General features: G+C 53.0%; 1 protein-coding gene across 1 annotated transcript in view; it reads right to left on the minus strand.

Annotated features, from left to right (window-relative positions):
• The window catches only part of IL17REL (interleukin 17 receptor E like), a 25,626-nt gene that overhangs the window by 2,236 nt on the left and 2,041 nt on the right, over nt 1–21,349 (minus strand). Inside the window, exons 2-14 of the mRNA XM_077757873.1 lie at nt 19,548–19,575; nt 3,459–3,608; nt 3,179–3,288; nt 2,829–2,943; nt 2,564–2,608; nt 2,186–2,306; nt 2,045–2,135; nt 1,911–1,965; nt 1,247–1,410; nt 1,133–1,177; nt 818–875; nt 450–622; nt 201–281 (exon numbers count right to left, since the gene is read on the minus strand). Of these exons, the coding sequence (XP_077613999.1) occupies nt 201–281; nt 450–622; nt 818–875; nt 1,133–1,177; nt 1,247–1,410; nt 1,911–1,965; nt 2,045–2,135; nt 2,186–2,306; nt 2,564–2,608; nt 2,829–2,943; nt 3,179–3,288; nt 3,459–3,608; nt 19,548–19,575 (1,236 nt within the window). The remainder of the gene's footprint in view (nt 1–200; nt 282–449; nt 623–817; nt 876–1,132; nt 1,178–1,246; nt 1,411–1,910; nt 1,966–2,044; nt 2,136–2,185; nt 2,307–2,563; nt 2,609–2,828; nt 2,944–3,178; nt 3,289–3,458; nt 3,609–19,547; nt 19,576–21,349) is intronic.

Raw genomic sequence — 21,349 nt, forward strand, 5'->3', positions numbered from 1 at the left:
CCCGCGGCCCCCCCGCCCTGGGGGGGGGGGGGGTGCAGCTCGGTCAGCCTGCGGCCCCCTCCTTGCACCCTGACTGCATCCCCCAGAGCGACAGCCTGGAGAGGAGCTTTGGGGGGCAGGATTCCCCTGGGCTGATGCCTGGGAAACAGGTCTGGGACTGGGCAGGTGGGTGGGGGCTGGGTGGGGGCAGCACCGCCCACCTGGATGCAGGTGCCGGGGTCACAAGCCTCGTCCCTGGGAATGTCCACGAAGGCAACTGCAGGGTCGGCCACGAAGTCACCCTGGGTTGGGAGAAGAGTCGGTCGTAGGAAGTGGGGGTGGGGGGGGGCAAGAGCGGCCGCGCCGTCCCTATGGCACGCGCGCACACGGCCAGCGCCCACAGGGCAGAGCCCTGCACCTGTCCGCACCGGGCGGCCTCCAGAGGCTGACCCCCCGCAGTGCCCACCCACCTGGCTCGCTGAGGCTGCAGGGAGGGGCGTGGCCTGGAGCGCTGAGCCACAGGCAGGGGGCGACGGCCCCCTTTGGTGACACAGGTGCACCCTGAAGCTGGCCTCGCTGGGCGAGAAGAAGGTCACCCGGAGGTGGCCCTGCGGTGCTGCCGGCTGGATGCTCATCCTCCAGGCTGTGGGGTGGAGGGGTTGAGGCCCAGCAGCCCCCCGCCACTTCCGCTCCCCGTCTCACTGACCCAGCACCCCGTCATCCTGCCTGCCTGGCCAAGAGGCTTCTATGCGAACGAAGAAAAGGGCGTCATTTGCTGCATCGAACAGCAAGGGCCCCAGGACAGCCTCCCCGCCCTGCGGCCCCGCCGAGAGCTCACCTGGGAAGCGTCGCTGTTGGAAAGGGCACCTCACCCAGAAGCCCAGGCTGGTGGAGAACTGCAGAGAAGCCGCGAGGGGTAAGGCTGTGGCATGTGGGGGGCGGCTGGGGGGCGGCTGGGGCCTGGGCCAGGCTGGGCCTCCCTCCTTCCCGCAGAGCCCTTCAGCGGCACCCGCTGCCAGACCGGGGGCAGGGCAGAGGGGTCACTGGGAGGCTGGACCCCAGGGCCGGACAAGGTCTGGGAGTGAGTGTGGCCCGACCCCGCGGCCTCCCTGCGGCCCCTCCCTCGGTGCCGGACGCTGGGCCGCCCACTCACCTTCAGGCAGAGCTGGGGCTGCGTGTCCACCAGCGGGTACTGCACCTGAGGGGGTGCTCAGGTCAGGCCCTGGCCGTCTGTGCCCACCCCCACCCCCGCCTGGTGGCCACTCACCCTGCCTCGTGCGGGCCGGCCCGAGTGCTCCAGCTCATGGCATTGGGCCCCTGGCTCCGGGCGCCAGCACAGGCTCACGTGGGCGCTGACGGGACAGGCGGGCTCCCAGCTCAGCGCCTGGTCCCCGGGGTGGTAGCGGATGGCGTCCCACAGCGCCTCCGTGTCTGCAGGGACCCGCCCCCGGGGACCCCGGTCAGCGGAGCCCAGCACCTGCTTACCCGACCATCGGGTCACTTCGAGACGCAGGTGCAGCTTTCTGCAGGTGTCCGGGGCCCTAGCCCAGGGGTGTGCCTGTGCGTGCGTGTGCGTGTGTGTGTGTGTGTGTGCACACGCGCCCATGCAGTGTCAGAGAGTGGAGCCCAGCGCAGGGTACCCCTCCTCCACCCCGCAGACGGCTGCTCTCAACAACACTTGCTTCTTCCGGGTGAGCCAGGTGGGCACGTGCACTCACGTGTACCGGTGCGTGCACGCGGGCGTGCACACACACGTGCACACACACGTCTGCAGATTCTGCCACTGAAAAGGCTTGCTTGGGACACACTTCTGGCTACATGTTGTCCGAAGCAAGCGCGAGCACCTGGGCGGTGGGGGGGGCCCACCTTGCCAGGCACCTCGGACCCGCCCGCCTCCCGCCCGGCCCCTACTCCACACCAGGGCCACTTGCCATTTTCGAAGGGACAGGCCTGCATCCGCACTGCGTCAGGGGTCGCAGCCCAGCCCTGCGGGAGGGGCCGGGGTCAGCGCAGGTCCTGCCCATCCCTGTCTCCTCCCAGCAGCGAAGGCCGCACTGTCACTGACCTCGAGGCACAGGCATGGCAGCTCCTGGCTGTAGGGCAGAGACACGGCGCGGGAGACCCTGTTCACTGTCACCTGCAGAGGAGTGGAGGCTCGGGGACTGGGGGCCCGGCGGGCGGGCAGGGGGCGGTGGGGGCCTGNACCTCCTCACAGGTGAACCACTTGAGGCAGAGCCGCAGGTAGTAGTCAGAGTCCCCGGGGGCCTCCGGCACTTGTGCCAGAATGACCTTGCGGCTGCGGTCCACCCAGTAGGAGAACTTCCCGGCTACAAAACGGTGGCAGGTGGAGGCCACGCCGGGACTAGAGGTCACTGGACACAGGTCATCTCCTGTCCTGGGAGCCCCGAGGTCGTGACCCCTGCTGGACCCAGGCATTTGGGAATCGCCCACCTGGGGACCCATCGTGATTTCCCAAGCGGGGCGGGCAGAGGATCCCAGCGGGCGGGCGAGTCAGGGCCTTGCAGCGACCCAGGGGGCTTCCTGGGGCTGCGGGGCTGTGGTCCCACCGCGGACGGGGCCTCACCAAGGCAGAAGGGCAGATTCCTCCCCACGTCTCGGTCTCTGCAGTCTGCAAATGCACAGGCAATGGCGGTCCAGCCACTCTGTCTCCAGAAGCCGCGCCCCCGCTGGGCCTCTGCCCTTGTCTACGGAAGCCCCGCCCTCCAGGGAGGCCGGGCCGCCTGCTGGGAGCGTCCAGCATGGGAGCCTGCCCCTGACCCATGTGCCCCCCTCCTGGCGTCCCAGACGCCAGAGGCAGCCGTGCCCAGGCCAGTCCCACGGGCTCCCACCTTCCACGTGGTACTGTTGATCCAGCTGGACCCCACAGAAGTGGGGGACTGTCCTCAGGGTGACGTAGAGGCTCTGAGCCACGCTCACTTCGAAGCAATCAAAGTGCACCTGGAGCTGGGCAGGTACAGGTGTGAGCCAGGGGGACCGGGGGTCTCCAACTACCCATCCGCTGCCAGCTAGCTCCGCCTCGCACAGCCGGAGCCCAGCCGAAGGGGTGCCTATTCCTTGGGCCTTGGGTGGGTCAGCTGTCAAGGACGGGAGGGCACCCAGGGACAGCCAGGGGACAGCTGCTCCCGCCTGGCAAAGGCTTGGGGCTGGCTCAGCAGGGCTGGGTCAGGCGCTGCCTCACCTGCTGCCCCGCGTGTAGTCGGCGGGAGGCCCTGGAGACCCGCACGCTCTGACACTGTGTCTCCTGGGTGTCGAGGCTCATGGAGCAGGCCTCCAGGCCCCGCAGGCTGTCTGGGTGAGGGGAGGGGCCGGGCAGGGCTCATCAGATGTGCAGCTGGCAGAGCCCCCCTCCCCCTCCCCCGCCCATCGGACTGGTGTGGAGTTAAAGGAGCCCTGAGCCCACCACCCCGCTTCCTGGGTGTTCCCACCCTCGCAGTCAGCACGGCCCCGGGGCCTCTCACCGTGCAGCGTGAGGGAGGCCTGCACGCGCAGGAGCAGGGAGCAGCCATCCTGGGGGGCACACCTCATGGCAGTGGAGACCGTCAGGGCCCCCAGGATGGACCTGGACATGGACGTGGGGGATTCCCGGCAGAAGCTGTTAAAAATGTTCCCTGAGGAGGAGGGAAGGAGGGTGAGTGCCAGGGGCGCCCAGCGCCGGGTGAGGCTTTGTGGGGGCCCGGCCTGGGGGAGGCCCTGGGAGTGCGTGTCTGGGGAGGGGTCCTCACGGTCTTGCCCTATCGGCGTGCTGCCCCCCACCCCCCCTGTGAATAGTGGGCCTGCCCTGAGCCGACTGTCTGTTAGGGATCAGGAGTGGGGCCAGGCCCGGGAGCAGGCCACCCCTGAGCCTGGGGAGCTGCTGCTGCACCTGGCCCGCAGGGGTGAGTGGGGCCTGCCTTCCCATTAGCTGGGAAGCCCCATCGCCCGCCTTCAAAGATGAGCAACAGAAGAGGCCTGCTAGGGGCACCTGGGTCATGACCCCGCCACACAGCCTCAGGCTCTGGTCACAGGCCGGAGGCTACCCTGGTGCAGGTAGGACCGGCCCGGGAGCCTTGGCGGGGCCGGGGTCTCACTTCCGGGCACTGGGGCTGAACAGCAGCTGTGGCCTTCACTTGGCCAGGCTGGCAGCTGGGGACCTGGGGGACGGGGAGCTAGTTCCACACGAGCCACGGATCGCTGGGAAGGCCTGTGCCCCACAGAGTTGGCAGCCAGGTGCCCTCCTGCACGCGGGGTGTGGCGCGTCTGCGGGCGTGAGAGATGGCGCTCAGGCCTGGTGCCATGTGAGGTGGAGGAAGTAACCCCGAGGGGGGACCATGTGTCCAGGAAGGGGAAGGTGTGTGTGCTCAGTGGGCGCTTCAGGGGCTCAGGACCCCCAGGGCCCTCAAGGAGCACATGAGGAAGACGTCACTGGGGACAGAGCTCAAGGGGAAGTTCTGCAGGCACCACAGCCCATCAGACCGGGCGGAAGTGCTAACATGCGAGTCAAATGGGGAGCAGAGGAAGACGGCGCACCAGACGCCTGTGCGGTGAGACCGAGGCAGAAGCGGACGCTCCTCCAAGTCCCCAGCACTCGAGGACCGAGGCGCTGACCTGAAGGCACGGAGCAGCCATCTCTCCCCGAGCCTGGGGACCTTCTCCACATGGGATGCAAGTAGGTGGGCTCTGGAGAAGGCAGGTGTTTGCAGGAGAGCAGTGGCCCAGCCCCGGGGACACGGATGGACGTGCTGGTGTAGGCAAGGCACTGTGGAGCCTGCCACGCAACAGCCCATACTGACTGGCTTCAGAAACAGACTCCGCAAGATCTGAAGATTTCTTTCATGGGAAAGAAGTCAGCTCTATGGATCCCACTGTGGCCAAGACAGAGTCATGGAGGTCCGGTTGGCCCCCCTGCCTGACACAGCCTGGAAAACCAGACAAAATACGTGGGGCAAGGGTTTCACAACATGACACGGGGAAATGAAAGAGCGTGGTGTCCTGGCCACAGGGGACACACAAGTGAGTTCCACAAATGTGTCAGTGTCTTGAGAGTGTTTCCAGAGTGTGGCGGACGGAGGGGCTCAGGGGGAGCCTGGCACCCTCCCTGAGTCGAGGAAATGGACCAAAGCACCGCACCAGCAGGACGGAGTGTGAGGCAGGAGAGTCGGCTTCAGGCAGAACCGTGGAGAACGGTCGCCCTGCCGAAGCTCAGGTCAGCACACGCGTGTGAGGGAATTACTGGGGCAGGGAAGGAACCAGCTCAGAGGATCTGAGGGGAGAGTGTCCTGCACTCGCGTGGGGCCGAAAGTAGTCCCTGTTCTCAGCCAGACACTGGGTAGGTACCACACACGCAAGAGTCTTGCCTCAGTCGCGGATAATTAGCCTCAGACTGATTGCTGCTCTCATTCTGCCCAACATGTCTTAAAAGTAAGATCCCCCAAAGTTTAAGCTGTTTCCAGGTAACTTAACTGTATGCCAGGAAGGCCTCAACAATATTTGTAGGAACAAAAATATATATCCAGCACACAACAGGGTAAAATTCACGATGTCTGCCATCCAATAAAAAATCACAAGACATGCAAAGAATCAGGAAAATACAATCCATAATGAGAAGAATTGATTAATTGAAACTGATATAGGTATTAGAATTGGTAGTCAAGAACATTAAAACAATTATTATAACTGTATTCCATATGTTCAAAAAGTTAATAATAGACATGGAAGATTAGATAGATAGGTAGATAGATCTCAAATCCAACTTCTAGATAAAAATATAATGTCTGAGACGAAAAATACATCAGATGGGATTAATAGCAGATTAGACATTAAAAAAAAGAAGATTGGGGAACCTGACATAGCAATAGAAAGTATCCAAAAGTAAATGGAAAGAGATAGTGATGATGATGGTATAATAACAGAAGCATTGACAGGACAACCTGAGTGGCCTGATGCACATGGAATTAGAATCCCCAGAGGGAAGGGGGAATGAAAAAAAAAAACTTGAAGAAATAATAGATATGTCCCCAACTTGATGAAAACCGTAAACTGGCAGATCGAGAAGCGTGGTGAGTGCCTAATGTAAGAAAGATGAGAAAAATTGTGAGGCACACCATGATCAACTTGTGATACAGGGAAAATTATACAAGCCACAAGAGGAAAAAGACACACGTGTTGAGGAACAAAGGCAAGGGCAACGGCAAGTGTCTGGTGGGAAGAGAGAGCAAGGCGGGAGGAGAGCCTCCAAAGACAAACCTACTAACCAGGAGCCCTCGCACGGGGAGATCTCTTAGAGTGAAGGGTAAATAAAGACCTCATACATAAGCTCATCAAAAGGCCCAACCTAAAAAAGAAAAGTCCCTTGGGTAGGAAGGAAAATGGGAATAAATGGAATAAAGAACATCAGAAATAGTAACCATGTGGTAGATACACAAGATATTGTCTTATTATTTAAATCCACTTAAAGGATGACTGACTGTTTAAACAAAATAATAATAAGAATGCGCTGCAGGGTTTAAAACAGGTGTTAAGGGGAAAGGCGTGACTCCAACAGCACAAATGCCCAGAGGGCAGAAGTGGCGCTGCCAGCGTGGGACAGGGTGGGACAGGGCGGGATCTGGGCCGCTTGTGAAGTACTGCGTTACCCCTTGAAGGGGGGTTAGAAGGAGGTAAAGGTGTATACTATAAATGTCAACAAAAAAAATCCAAAAAACAAAACAAAACAAAACAAAACACCAAAGCAATCACTAAAACAACATTTTGAACTATTAAGTCAACTAAGAAGATAAAATGAAATCACACACACACACACACACACACAGAAATAACTAAGAAGGCAGAAAAAGAAAAAGTTAATGAAGAAGAGATGGAAACAACACACAGGAAGAAGATCAATTTAAACCTAACCATCTCAACAATCATATTAAATGTAAATGATACCTTAGTTAGGCAAAGATTTTCAGACTGTATAGAAACTCAAGACTCAACTCTAAACTGCTTATAAGAAATACACTTTAAATAGAAAGACCCAAATGCAAGAAGACACAGCATGCTAATGCTAGGCAAAAGAAAGCTGGAATGGGGGCGCCTGGGTGGCTTAGTCGGTTAAGCGTCCGACTTTCGCTTAGGTCATGATCTCACGGTTCGTGGGGTTTTTTTAAAAATAAAAAATAAAAAATAAAAAAAAGAAAGCTGGAATGGTTGTTACTAGACAACATGGATTTCATGGCAAAGAATATTATCAGGGATACGGATATTCATTTCACGATAATAGAGGGAGNTTTTTAAAAATAAAAAATAAAAAATAAAAAATAAAAAAAAGAAAGCTGGAATGGTTGTTACTAGACAACATGGATTTCATGGCAAAGAATATTATCAGGGATACGGATATTCATTTCACGATAATAGAGGGAGCCATTCATCAGGAGGACACAACAGTCTTAAACTGATATTATGCACTTCGCGTCAGTTTCACAGGACATAAAACAAAACTGATTCACTGCAAAGGGGAAGAGACTAGCCCACAACAACAGCTGGCTGCAAGTCTTTCCTCTAGGCAGAGGCAGAAAACCAGAGTAGGCAGAAAACCAGAAAGAATATGGTGACCTTGTATACCACTATCTACCAGCTTGACTTGATTGGTGTTTACAGAGCTCCCCATCCAGTGACAGCAGAGTCTGCATGCTTCCCAAATGGAACGTCTATCAAGATAGACTATATTCTCGCACAGAAAATCTCAATAGATTTAAAACGGTTCAGATCAAACAAACCGTCTTCTCTGAGCAAAATGGAATTAGAGATCAAGAAAATATTTCTGGAGACTTCCCCAATATTTGAAAACTAAGCAATACACTTCTAAAAAAAAAAAAATCCTTGGGACAAGGAAGAAACAAAAATTAGAAATTACTTTGAACTGAATGAAAATGAAAAAAAAAAAAACCAACATATAAAAACATTTGGATGCTGCGAAAGCAGGATTAAGGATAAATCTGTAGAAATTTGTAATGTAGAAGAAACTCCTACATTAGAAAAAAATTTCAAATTAGTGACTGCAGCTTCTACCTTAAGGAACTAGAGATAGAGGAGTAAATGTACGCGTAAACTAATGCTAAGTTGTATGTCATTGTATCATAAACTAGGGAAGAAAGAGGAACAAAACCCAAAGTAATCCGAAAAAAGGAAATAATAAAGATCAGAGTGGAAACCAACGAAATAGGAAACAGAAAAGCAATTGAGAAAAGTCGATGAAAGCTTATGTTCAAGAAAGAAATACGACCAGTTCTACATGGATTTTTCCAGCAAATTGATGAAGAGGGAATAGTTCAGAACTCATTCTCTGATATCAAAACCTAACAAAACCATTACAAAAAGAGAAAACTATAGACACCCTATGACCACAGAGTAAAAACTCTAAAAAAATTAAAATTTTAGTAAATGGAATCCAATAATATATAAAAGGATAACACATACTTATCAGGTGTGGTTTGTGCTAGGAATGCAAGATTGGCTTTATGTTAAAAAATCAATCACTATAATTAACTACGTTAACAAATTTTGAAAATCACATATGATCATCTCAATAGTCATGGCCAAAGTATTTTACAAAATCCAATATCTAATCCTAATCAGACCTTTCGGCAAACAAGAAAAGTAAGGGAACTTTCTCAATCTAATGAAGGTCGTCAGTGGGAAACATAGTTACTATCATGTTTGCCAGTGAAAGAAGGATGATTTTCCCTTAAGATCAGGAACAAGCCCGGGGTCACTGATCTGATCACGTTGCAGTAAGGATCCTAGTCGATGCAGTAAGGCAGGAAAATAAACGTCCTTTTCAGTTTGGAAAGAAAGAAGTAAAGCTGTCCTCATTTGAAGATAACATGGTTGTGTCTGTAAATATCTAACGGATATCCAGAAAAGGTATTAGAACTACGAGTAAGTTTAGCAAATTGCAAGAATCACGATCAATATACAAAATATATCATATTTCTTTATACTAGCAAAGAACAATTACAAATTCAAACTTTAAAAATAGCATTTACAATAACATAAAAATATGAAATACTTAGGGGCAAATCTGACCAAAGATGTACACAATCTATGCCCTGAAAACTACAAAATATTGCTGAGGGAAATTAAGGAACATCCCAATAAATGGAGAAGTATACTGGGTTCATGGGTCAGAAGACTCAAAATTCCTAAGATGTCAATTCTCCCCAAACTGATCCATAGAGTCCATGAAATTGTGTTCAAAATCCTTTTCGTAGGAGGTCTTTTTTCCCAGACACTGACACGCTGATTTGAAAATTCATATGGGAATGCAAAGGGATCTAGAATAGCCAAATCCTCTATGATAAAGAAAAAGAAATCTGAAGGCCAACACAGCCTGATTTCAGGACTTACTATAAAGCAATCAAGTGAGGGATCAGGACAGTGTGGTATTGGTGTCAAGATCGGCAAATGGATGAAACAGAATAAAGTCCAAAAACAGACCCACTCATGTGTGGATGGCTGAGGTTCGATAACCGGGCTGGGTAGCCCAGTGGGAAAGGGACAGTCTTTTCAAAAAATAGTGTTGGGAGGGGCGCCTGGGTGGCTTAGTCGGTTGAGCGTCCGACTTTCACTTAGGTCATGATCTCGTGGTTCATGGGTTCGAGCCCCGCGTCAGGCTCTGTGCTGACTGCCAGCTCAGAGCCTGGAGCCTGTTTCGGTCTGTGACTCCCTCTCTCTCTGACCCTCCCCTGCTCACGCTGTCTCTCTCTCTCTCTCTCTCTCTCCTAGAAATAAATAAAACATTAAAAAAAAAAATAGTGTTGGGTCAACTGGATGTCCATATGCAAGCCAAAAAAAAAAAACAAACAAAAAAACTTGAATCCATACCTTGCACTATATATGAGGTTCACTCAAGATGGACTATAGATTTAAATGTAAAACCTAAAATGGTAACATTTTTAAAAGAAAACACAGTGGGGCACCTGGGAGGCTCAGGATGTTGAGCACTGGACTCCCGCTCAGGTCATGATCTTGTGGTTCATGAGTTCAAGCCTCGCATCAGGCTCTGTGCTGACAGCGTAGAGCCTGGAGCTGCTTCACGTTATGTGTCTCCCTCTCTCTCTGCCCCTCCCCCACTTGCTCTCTCTCTCTCTCTCTCTCTCTCTCTCTCTCAAAAAAAAATAAATATTACAAAAATTAAAAATAAATAAGTAAAAGAAAACATATTTTAAAAAATCCTTTATGACCTTGAGTTAAGCAAAAGTTTCTTAGATACCACACTGATTCATGATCACAAAAGAAAAAACTGATACATTAGACTTCATCAAAATTCATCTTTGAAAGATGCTGGTAAGAGAATGAAAAGACCAGTCACAGGCTGAGGGAAAATACTTGCAAATCATGTATCTGGTGAGGACCTTGTACTCAGAATCTGTCAAGAGCTTTCCAAACGTAACAGTAAGGAAACCAACAAGCCAGTAAAGAGTAATATCTGGACAGATTCTTCTCCACGGAAGATGAAAGTGGCAAGAAAGCCCGTGAAGAAATGGTCGACATCGATAGACCGTAGGGAAACACAAACTTAAACCACAATGAGCCAGTGTTACCTGGAGAGGCTCAGATGGAAAGAACTGACTACACCAAGTGTAGACAAGGCTATCGCAGAATAAGGATCCTCACACACTGCTGGCGGGAACATAAAATGTCACGACCACTTTACAACACAATTTGGCAAGGTTTTTAGAAGATAAGTATACGCCTACTCTATGATACAGCTATTCCCTGCCTTGATCTTTACCCAAGAATAATGAGAAAGCCTTGCTCATGAATGTTGATTGTGGTTTAGTTTTTAGTAGCCAAAACCTGGAGACAACCCAAATGTCCACCCGCAGGGGGGTGGGCGAACAGACCGTGGTATAGCCATCCAGTGGAACAGGCTACTGACACATGCCGCGCACGGGTGAATCTAAATGTAATGATGCGGAGTGAAAGAAGCCAGATACAAGAGGACCCACTGCCTGGCTCCATGCATCTAAAATTTTCGAAAATGTGAACTAATCGCTGTGGAAAGAAAGCAGATACGTGGTTGTCCATTATCTTGACAGAGGTAATGGTTTTGCAGGTAAAACCTGAGCAGACTGAGTATTTAACATATATAAGCCAATAATGCTACAGAGGCAATGTCCTGCTCTCCGCCCACGTGCAGTGTGTGCGAGGGCAGCAGGCGTCGGTGGTGGGATGCGCTGAGCTCGGCCCCATGAGAGGGGGTTTCTCCCAACTCAGTTTAAATTTATACAAGACCAGGGGCGCCTGGGTGGCTTAGTCGGTTGAGCGTCCGACTTTNTAAATTTATACAAGACCAGAAATGGGAAAAATAAAACAATAAAACAATATATTTTTTAAAAGGCTTGAGGCATCCCTGCTGGCTCCGTTGGAGGAGCGCGTGACTCTTGATCTTGGGGTTGGGAGTTCGAGTCCCACGCTGGGTGCAGAGATTACTTAAAAATAAAATCTAAAAAAAAAAAGCCTTAAGCACCCAGGACCCAACTGTCTTCATACCCCTGTGGATTTCTCTTCATCATGTCCTCAAATGCCCGAGGGGGTGGACCAGGGGATGGGGGAGGAGGTCCCAGGCCACCTTCTCCTCTGAAATTGATGGATATTTAACAAAAAAATAAAGCCATGAATAGCTGATCTGCCTTTCATTATCACCACCTGCTGGCCGTTCCTAAGCGTAGTAACAAAACGCTCCCACACCGGTCGCAGTTCTAAAGAACTGTCTGCATCCGGCGTGGCCCCCGGGGGCCCGGGGGCCCCTGGTCCTGGGGCTGAGAAAAGTACCAGGCAGGATCCGACGGCCTCAGAATGAATGGAACATCGCCCGGGGCAGCGGCTGGAGTCGGAGGAAGGAGGCCGCCAACCCCAGCCTTCCACACGCTTAGTGGCAAAGCCCGGTGGGCCCCGCAGGTCTTGGGGCGGGCAGGACGCTTCTGCCCCGTGCCTGGGGGCCCCCTGGGGGCTGAGCGCACAGCCCCCCTGGGGGAGCCGCCCTGCCTCAGGGGTCTCTTTCCACCCACGTCGTCCTCATCTCTGTGAAAATGTCCTTTTCTGCAGGAAGGAGAAATCGACATCTCTTGACCCTTTCTGGGAAAGAACCAGATCTATTCCAGACAACCAAGAAAAAGACCAAAACCAGAATTTTTAAAAAAAAGGGAGAACCATTGCAGAGAAAGGCTCGTGTCCGCGTGGAAAATAGTGAACTATCGGGAGGGAAAGCGGCTAATGTAAAAATAAATTAAATAAATAAATTTAAAATAAAATGCATAAGCACAGGCTCCTGTCCCAAACGAGCTGACAAACGGACAGAGAGTGTGTAGAGGAAGGGTGAGGAGATACGGGCTGAGCGAGCCGCGGTGCGAGGCGGGAGAGAAGATAGCGTCGCTCCCTGGAGGCCCTCGTGAGCCCCAAATCTATCAGGAAGACCCAGCGAGAAGTAAACATGTTTGGTCCTTTCCCAGTTGTAACAAGTGCCGCGGGGCCTTCCTGGAAGAAGACCTGACAGATGCAGTTTTGAAAGGAGAAGCGGTAACTCAGAAGGAAGAGGCGGGTGACAGGGGGCAGCGGGCACAGGAACTGGCCAAACGTTGTGGGGAATCTACACTCGTTATTGACAAAGGAAGAGGAGGAGAAAGAAGGCTTCTGTGCGTTTAAAAACAAGTGGGAGTTTCGGTTCCCGGTTCCCGTAACGCGGTGGCCCTGGGCCACGCGGGCCGGCCCGAGGCCACTGCCGGACCCAAAGCTGTAGGCACGAAAAGCTTCACCAAAACGTGTGCGAGCTGATGAATCAGGATCGTCAGGCCGAAGCCTGAGAAAGGGCAGAGGTGCTCAGGGAGCCACGTCTGCGGAGGGCGCCACAGAGCCGCCCCGGCATCGCCCTGGCTCGGGGGGAGCTGGGGAGCACCCCGACCCTCGGCCCTGAGCCGTGGCTGCTCTGAGCAGGCAGGGAGGAAGCGAGAGCTTCCGGTAACCTCTGGGGGTCTGGGTGCGGGTTCCCAGCCCTGGTTTGCATCTCTAGGAAGGTCCAAGAGACCTCGACCTGGTTTTTAATTAGAAATGGTCCTGACGATGGGGCGCCTGGGGGGCTTAGTCGGTTAAGCGACCGACTTTCGCTCAGGTCATGATCTCGCGGTTCGTGGGTTCGAGCCCCGCGTCGGGCTCTGTGCTGACTGCCGGCTCAGAGCCTGGAGCCTGTTTCAGTCTGTGACTCCCTCTCTCTCTGACCCTCCCCTGCTCACTCTGTCTCTCTCTCTCTCTCCTAGAAATAAATTAAAAAAAAAAGAAAAAAAAGAAATGGTCCTGACGGCCCTGACAGACAGGCACTACCCCTGGGTGCCACTCAGAAACAGAAGTGAGTCTGCTCTGGGGAAGCCCCCTTCGTCCTAGGCCTTGGAGAATGCCAAGAATCATTTCTCAGGGGCACTGAGCAGACATATCATTTGTAACATTTATTTATTTATTTTGAGAGAGAGGGAGAGCCCTTGAAAGTGAGCACAGGTTGGGGAGCAGCAGAGAGGCGGAGCCCCAGGCAGGCTCCTCACTGTGAGCGCAGAGCCCCACACGGCGCTCGAGCTCACGAACCGTGAGATCATGACCTGAGTCAAAACCAAGAGTCAGACGCTCAGCCGACTGAGCCTCCCAGGCGCGCTGAGCAGACAGACATGGAGACCAATAGGCCAGGAAACAAAGCGCCAAGAGGGAGAAGCCTCAGAGGCGGCGGGCGCCGACGGCTCCGAGTCCTCCGGGGACGGGACGGGGCGGCGGGTGTGGGGTCCCGGCCACCGCGCCGAGACCAGCTTGAAAACACGTGTGGTGGGAAAAACTACAAGGAGGGACCGAGCGCATTCCAAAGAAACAGATAGAATTTCTAGAAATGAAACCCCCAGAAATAGAAATTAAAAATACAACAGACGACTTCAGGAGCAGACTGGACTTCAGCAAAGAGAGCCTTAGAGAAGTGAAAGATCACAACGAATGACCCAGAGGACGGCGGAGAGACGGGGAAACACAGCAGACACATGAGGAAATGTGGAGAACGGAGAAAAATGGCCAAGCGTCTCCTGCGTCCCAGGAGGGGAGGGAAAGGGCAGGACAGAGGTCACAGCTAGCTTTTAAAAGGCTCACCCGACAAAGTAAAAGTCTCCCACATGAATATAGTTGCAAATCCTAAATCAAACTGCAGCAATTTGACTTAATAATTCAGTAGACGTGACCAGATAGGATCTGGTTCAGGACTGCAAGTGCAGTCAACATGAGAAAAATCTATCAGTACAATTCACCTCCTTAAAAGATTAAAGGAGAAAAACCATATGATTATCTTCACAGATGCACAAAGTTTTCATAAAATTCACTTCCTACTCATGGTAAAGGATGCTTAAAAAACTAGGAAAACAAAGGTACCTCCTTGTCTAGATCAAGGTCGTCTACTTCAAAGGCCCCATACACCTACTATTTAATGGTAAGCCCTGGGAATCATTGCCATAAATATCAGGACTCAGACAAGGGCTCCCCATTCAACATTGTCCTGGTGATTGGAGCCAGGGTCATGAGGCCAGAAACAAACAAAACTCATAGGTTTATAAAGGGTCATCACTTGCAGAATATGTGGTTATTTATGTATAAGGACTTAAGAGACTCAATAGAAAATTTATTAGAAATAACAGAGGTTTTTTGTTTTGCTTTGTTCTTAGAGAGAGAAAGAGAGAGAGCTGGGGTGGGGCAGAGAGAGGGAGACAGAAAGAGAATCCTGAGCAGGCTCCATGCTGCCAGCACCAAGCCCAACATGGGAGTCGAGCTCATGAACCATGAGATCGTGACCTGAGCCGAAATCTACAGCTGGATGCTAAACCAACTGAGCCACCCAGGAGTCCCAGAAATAGAGTGTTTAACAAATCAAGTTTTGGACACAAGATCAATATACAAAAGTGGCATTGCTCTACACAAGCAAAACCAATCTGAAAATACAATAAAATAAGGACACTGTTTACAGTACCCTTCAGCCTCTGAAGACCATAAGTAAATGCTTTGAGGAAGACCTAAGTGAATGGAAAGGCATACCATGTTCATGGTTGGGAAACTCAAACTGATGTCATTTCTGTCTCAAATTAGTTAATAAATTCAATGCAATTTCTACAAAACTGTGTGACGTTGTAACTAATAACAAATATATATCGGTCTGTACCCATTATCTGGTGCAGAGATCCTAAACCCCTTGCTGTTCTCTCCCAAGGGAGAGGAGCCTGGAAGGTGTCTCTGGTCCTTCATAACAAACCACTTTCAACCACACAGCTGAGTTTATGTGAATGAGGTAAGTTCTGGAAACCCTCTAAGCATGGGGGCTGGTTGCCATGGAAACCAACCACATCATGACATCTGGGGACGGAAGGGGAGCTGAGGTCAAGTCAATTACCAAAGGCCAACGAATTCATCAACTGTGCCTTGTAAACCCTCCATAAGAACCAAAGCAGACACGGTCTGGAGCATTTCTGGATGGGTGAGGACACGGTGCCGGGAGGGTGGAACCCCAGAAGGCAAGGGGTCTCCGTGCTCCCCTCCCCCACACACCGTGTCCCTGCCTCCCTTCTATCAGGTTGTTCTAGAATTATATCCTTTTATAACAGATTGGTTATCTGGTAAGTAAAATGATTCTTAGTTCTGTGACCCAATCTGAGGCCAAACTGATGGTCCGGGTAACACAGAACTGAGTTAATTCTTTGGCAATATTAAAAATCACACACATTGAAAATATCTACTGATATTTTCAGTAAATTCGACAAAGAATCCACAATTCGTATTGAAGAAATAAAGGCGTATAAAATGTTAAGATCCTTTTAAAAAGCCGTTTATTGTAAAACTGAAATCCAGATACTGAAAAGCTCATCTCAAAAAACAGAGCTTTGTGGATTATCACAGAGCAGATGGCCCGATCGCCGCCAGACAACGGGGCCCCGGCCAGTCAAGCCCCGTCACTCACCCCAGAACCAGCATGCTGACTCCTGTGGTGACGGCCTTGCGTTTTGTTATGGTTTAATCACACGGATGTGCCTCTTCACACACTACACGTGAGGCTTGCCCGTTTGTCAAACTTGGCTCATCCGGTCTGTCTGCACGTCTCCTCCTCTTTGCCGATTCAGGGTCCCCGTCAGGCGTCCTGGGGGGCAGCACAGCATCCATTGTGTTCCTGGTAAATCGGCAGCAGGACCCAGGGGTCTGGCTGCACTCAGGGTCTAGGTCTTGAGCAGGACAAGAGCTGGTGTCGAGCACCTTCACGAGGGGGCTGTGCGTGGGCCTCGGCCACTCGTGATGCTGCCCCAGCACTTACGCCATTGGGAGACGCGAAGCGGTGATGCAGTTCTACTGTTTTGTTTCCACGTATGCGCTGGAATACCTACTTCCTCCAAGGTGGCGTTCACAGAAGGCAGAACAAAGGCTTGATTCTTTCCTTTATTTTCTCGGTTTTCAAGATGATGAAATGATCCCGTCATCCACAGAGGATGAAGGGCTCCATTTCTTTAAAACAATACCATTTTGAATACATGGGTTTACACATGGGTTGCAATTTATTGCAATTCTTATTCTTTTCTTAAGCTCGAGTAACATCCCCTCGGCTAATAGCATCTTCTCCAGGTTGTCTCCCAGGTGCCTTGGAGCCGCACCAAGTGCTCCCGGTATGACAAGAGGTCCCAGCTCTTCTCGCACATTTTCTGCCCCAGACTGGGAACCCGCCACTTCTCTCAGAAGCCCTGCCTCGTTCCTTTTGGTGGAAAATGGTATTTTAAGACCACAGCCTGGACACTAGCGAGGCCCATGGCTCTGCATTGGTCCTTGGTTCTAGAGGTCTTCTGTGGAAAGGGTGGCAATATATTTATATACATGTCAGTATGACTCACAAGGTCATACTCATGTGACGAATTCAGAGCAAAGGTTTTACGTCACCTTTTCTATATGACATCTGCTTCTCCTTTCTTCCATGCCGAAAACGCGGATGCTCAGGGACACGGGAGAAGAGAAGGCTACCCTGTCCTGTCCGTCGCTCGCTGAATGCAAGTAACATCACAGACGCGAGTCTCAGTCATGGCACTAACAGTCAGCATGATGAGAAATGGTAAAAACATGTCTTGACATATAATTTCCTCGTTCTTCCCCATTTTTTATGGTTGTTCTCTACCTACATCATCAGAACATAAAGCTGCGACATACCACACTCTCTCCCTTTGACATACACGGTCTCGGTCTCGCAAATAGCCGCGTATGTAATTTACTCCCCTAATTCTGATGTTCGTTTCATCAGGCAGTTGACTGTTCCTCACAGGAACAGACCCCTAGCAGACTCCTCGTCGGGGCCTCTGGGGTCAATATTCCGGTGTCCCTGCTTGTATCTACCTAAAGGTTGGCTTTACTTTTACTGAAATACACTTGACACACAACATTGTGTAACTTTAAGATATACAACCCGTTGATCTGACACATTTATGTATTACATACAATATGGCTGTTGACGCATCACAGCAATTCTACTGGGTCACATAATTATCTTTTCTTTTTTTAGTTTGGGATAATTAAGATCTAGTCCCTTAGCAAGTTTGACGACTGAGAGACAATATTGCTGTAACACTCGCTGTGCTGTAGTTTGTCCCGTCTGATCTAATGCACTTTTCTTTCCACTGTAAGTTGCCTGCTCTTTTTGCCGACATGGCCGTAAGATTTTTCTCTTTCTTGTTATGATCCAGTGGTTTTACTAGAATATGTTTCGGTGCTAGATATTCAGAACCCATGTTCGTGGGTCTGTGGTTTGCCCTTTCGATAGCTAGTTTCCAGAAAAAAATTTTTTTTCATCTTCTGAGAACTGTAGTTCTTAGTATTTGTTCTTCTTCAGAAAGAAGAAATAAACATCATCTGTATTTTGACATTCTTTGCCAACCTGTGACACTTACCGTTTCTTCACGCATCATTTTAATCTTTTTCAGTTCTTCTTTATTTTTTAAAAATTATTTTAAAGTTTATTCATTTTTGACAGACAGAGTGTGAGCAGGGGAGGCGCAGAGAGAGGGAGACACAGAATCCGAAGCAGCTCCAGGCTCCAGGCTGTCAGCACAGAGCCCGACGCGGGGCTCGAACCCACGAACCGTGAGATCATGACCTGAGCCGAAGCCGGACGCTTAACCGACTGAGCCGCCCGGGCGCCCCTAGTTCTTCTTTATTTTTTAAAATTTCCTCCTTTTCACCTTGTATCTCTCCTGGATGTTTAATATTGGGTCTGTTCACACAGGTTCTTCTAATGTAGTCTTCATTCCTAAAATTATTCTTCCTTTATCTCTAATTCTGTGCATCGTCACCCCACCTCCGAGAATTCCTAAGTTTGAAACAGAAGTCACGGTTTGCGAGCGTTTCTGGCGCCCTGTCTGCGGGGACGTTACGGCGCTTATTCCCTGATCACGTCCAGTCCAGCGCGTTGCTTCGGACCAGTTCTCCTGAGCGGCCCCCAGCNTGTTTGGAAGCGGGGAGACCGCTCCCCGGTCCGCGTGCTCCTGTACCTCCTCTCTGGCCCCTGCTGCCCTCGCTCTGCTCCGCCTTGACGGCACCCCAAGGTCCCTGGTGTGGGGCCGTCTCCCGGGGGTCCTGGAGCTGTGGGGGCGCTGACAGCCGGCTCCCGCCAGGGGTGTGGGGGGGCGGGTGCNCCAGGCCTCCCGGGGCACCGCCCGCTCACCTGCGGCCGCGCCCCCGTGTCGCCCCGCCGCCCAGCTTGCACCTGCGGGCGCAGGGACGCGGGCACAGGGCGGTCGAGGAAAGGAAGGAACGAGAGGCTCGCGTCGCAGGCCACCAGCGCCGGGTCAGGGAACCTTCCAGGGCCCCCCCCCCCCTGTCCCCTGCGGCTGGAACATCTGACCCCCCCCAGTAAGAGGTCACACTGCGCTCCCACCTCACACCGGGGTGGCAATAAACCCCAGTAAGTTAAAGAGCTAAATGAAAACGACGCTTTAAAACCTTTAGAAATACAGCAGAGCAGGAAACGGAGACACCACCCCCCGGCGGGGAAGGGGTCCTTAAAAGATCCCCCCAAATCCACAAACCCATTAAAGAGGAGAATGTGATCAGGTCAAAGTGGAAAACTTCTAGATGGCCTTCCCGTCAAGGGAAGCAGAGAAGCGCTCTGTGGCCGGAGGGGGACCCCAGCGACAGGCGGGACCCCCGATGAGCCAAAGGCCACCGGACAAAAGCCATATTTAAACGGGGTTCACTTTGCATTGGACAAAACTGGAAGAGTTGATAAGAGGAACTGGGGGTTCCATACACCGCTGGTGGGGAGGTGGCCGCGAGCAGTGAGGCAGGACCTGCCGCCGCAGGCGCGCAGCTGAGTGCGGGCTGCTGGCCTCGCCCATGTGCAGCCGGTGGTGCACGGGGCACCTCTGGGGGACACACTGGCCCGTGAGGCAGGCCGGGAAGGCCAGTGCAGTGACTGGGAGGGGACAGGGCGCCCTGGTGACCTGGGCCGATGAGGGCGGGAAAGGCAGCCAGTCCCCCTGAGATGTACTCACGGTTCACTCGGCTCTTGCAGGCGAAGCCCTGAGGACAGAACGAGAGAGGGTGAGAGGTCGGCCTGGCCACTTCCTGTCCCAGCCCCTGAACCCGGCCCCCGGGGGCCTCACTCTGCAGGGGCCTGGGGGTGCAGCAGTCCCCCATTCCTCCTCAGCGTCCGCGTGTGCTGGCCCCGCAGAAGCCCAGCCCAAGGCCTCGCATTCAGTGGTCAATCAGGGGAGTGTGTGACTCGGACCCCATGGACCGGCGGGTCCCGTGCCCTTAACTAGCCTCCCAGCTTCTACTGCTCGTGCTCGCAGCCCCCCAGCCCCCGGCCGTTCTTTATGGGAACCTTGGTTGAGTACCCCCTAGGCACTGATTAGGTGCTGGGGTTCACTAATGAAAGAAAATGGGGAAAGACCCTGCCTTCGAGGAGCCTACATTCTGAGACGCGGGCACGGCCCAGACCGTGAGACGTCAGCAAGTGACACTTTACGCCAGAAGCTGAGGGGGACTGTGGGGTTCCAGAGCAGTCAGGAAGTCTGCTCGGGGGAGGCCGTGGAGCCACGGGGTACTCGGGCAAGGCCATGGACAGCGTGTGAAAACTCTCTGTCCAGGCTGGTCCCCAGCGGCTCCCACCCCCATCCAGCCCCTGCCTGACCGAGGGGGCCCAGGCCAGGGGGCGTCTGAACTCNTCCCTTCCAGAACTGACCCTCCTCGGACCCAGGAGGCGAGGCAGCTGGGGGCTCAGAATGGAGCGCCGGCCCTTGCTGGTAGGCAGGTGGGGAAACGCAAGAATGCAGCCCGGCCCACCCCTGCCCTGCCCGAGGATGCGTGGAGACGCCCTGCTGGGGCTCCACCGCCGCTCCCGCCCCTTACTAAATGTGCTTTTATTTTGGAACAAGGTTAGATTTACGGAACGTCGTGAAGGCAGTCCTGACCGTTTACCCCTAATATCAACATCCCACGTCACGATGGTGCATCTGTGAAAACTAGGGCTCCGGTGCTGGTGGGACCCCATCAGCTCAACTCGTTTCCACCAGCACCCGCTTTCTGTTTGATGCTGCATTCAGCCTTCCCGGACTTTCCGCCGCTGTCACCACCCCATTTTCTGGCCACCGTGCAGTCTCCCTAGAGGCTGCTGACGTGTCCCGCCACCCTCAACCTCCAGCTCCCACAAAACCTGCCGAGGTCAGAGGAGCAGACGAGACCCTACGCCTCGGTCCCCCAGCCCTGCCCATGGCCCCCCGGAGAGGAAGAGACCCCAACGGCCTGACCCCAAGGGCGCTGACCCAGGGGGTGGCCAGAGGGCTCTGCTTAGAGGAAGGGCTGAGCCCACCGGGGTGCCCTCTCCAAGTTGGGACGAGTGGCCCCTGGCGGCCGCACGAGCAGCAGAAGCAGGGCCCCATCTGCAGCCCCGAGTGGATGAGGGAGGGGTCAGGCTTGGGTCCTCCGCCACCCTCACTGCCTGCCCCAGCCTCCGATGCCCGGAAGCCCTCCCAGGCATCCACTGTCTTCCCCGTGACCTGAACCTATTCCCCCCACCCCGGGGCTCACAGAGGGAGGGGGCCCCGGTGTTTCCCCGGAGGTTGAAGGGCATGCGTGTGTCCTGGCCACTGGGCACCGCCCGCCCTCTGGGAACTGCCTGTCTGTGCCTGTGCCTGAAGCCCCCCGTGGCCCAGCAGCCGGGCGGGGTGTCTGCTGGCCGGCCCTTCGGTGCCCAGGGCCTCTGCCCTCTGGGACACGGAAGGAGGGACCAGCAGGGACAGAGATCAGGCCAGAAGGCACCTGTGGGCAATGTGGCCCAGGGTCGCTGCCGTAC

The sequence above is a fragment of the Crocuta crocuta genome, unplaced genomic scaffold, assembly GCF_008692635.1.
Source record: "Crocuta crocuta isolate KB4526 unplaced genomic scaffold, BGI_CrCroc_1.0 scaffold143, whole genome shotgun sequence".
Taxonomy (NCBI): Eukaryota; Metazoa; Chordata; class Mammalia; order Carnivora; family Hyaenidae; genus Crocuta; species Crocuta crocuta.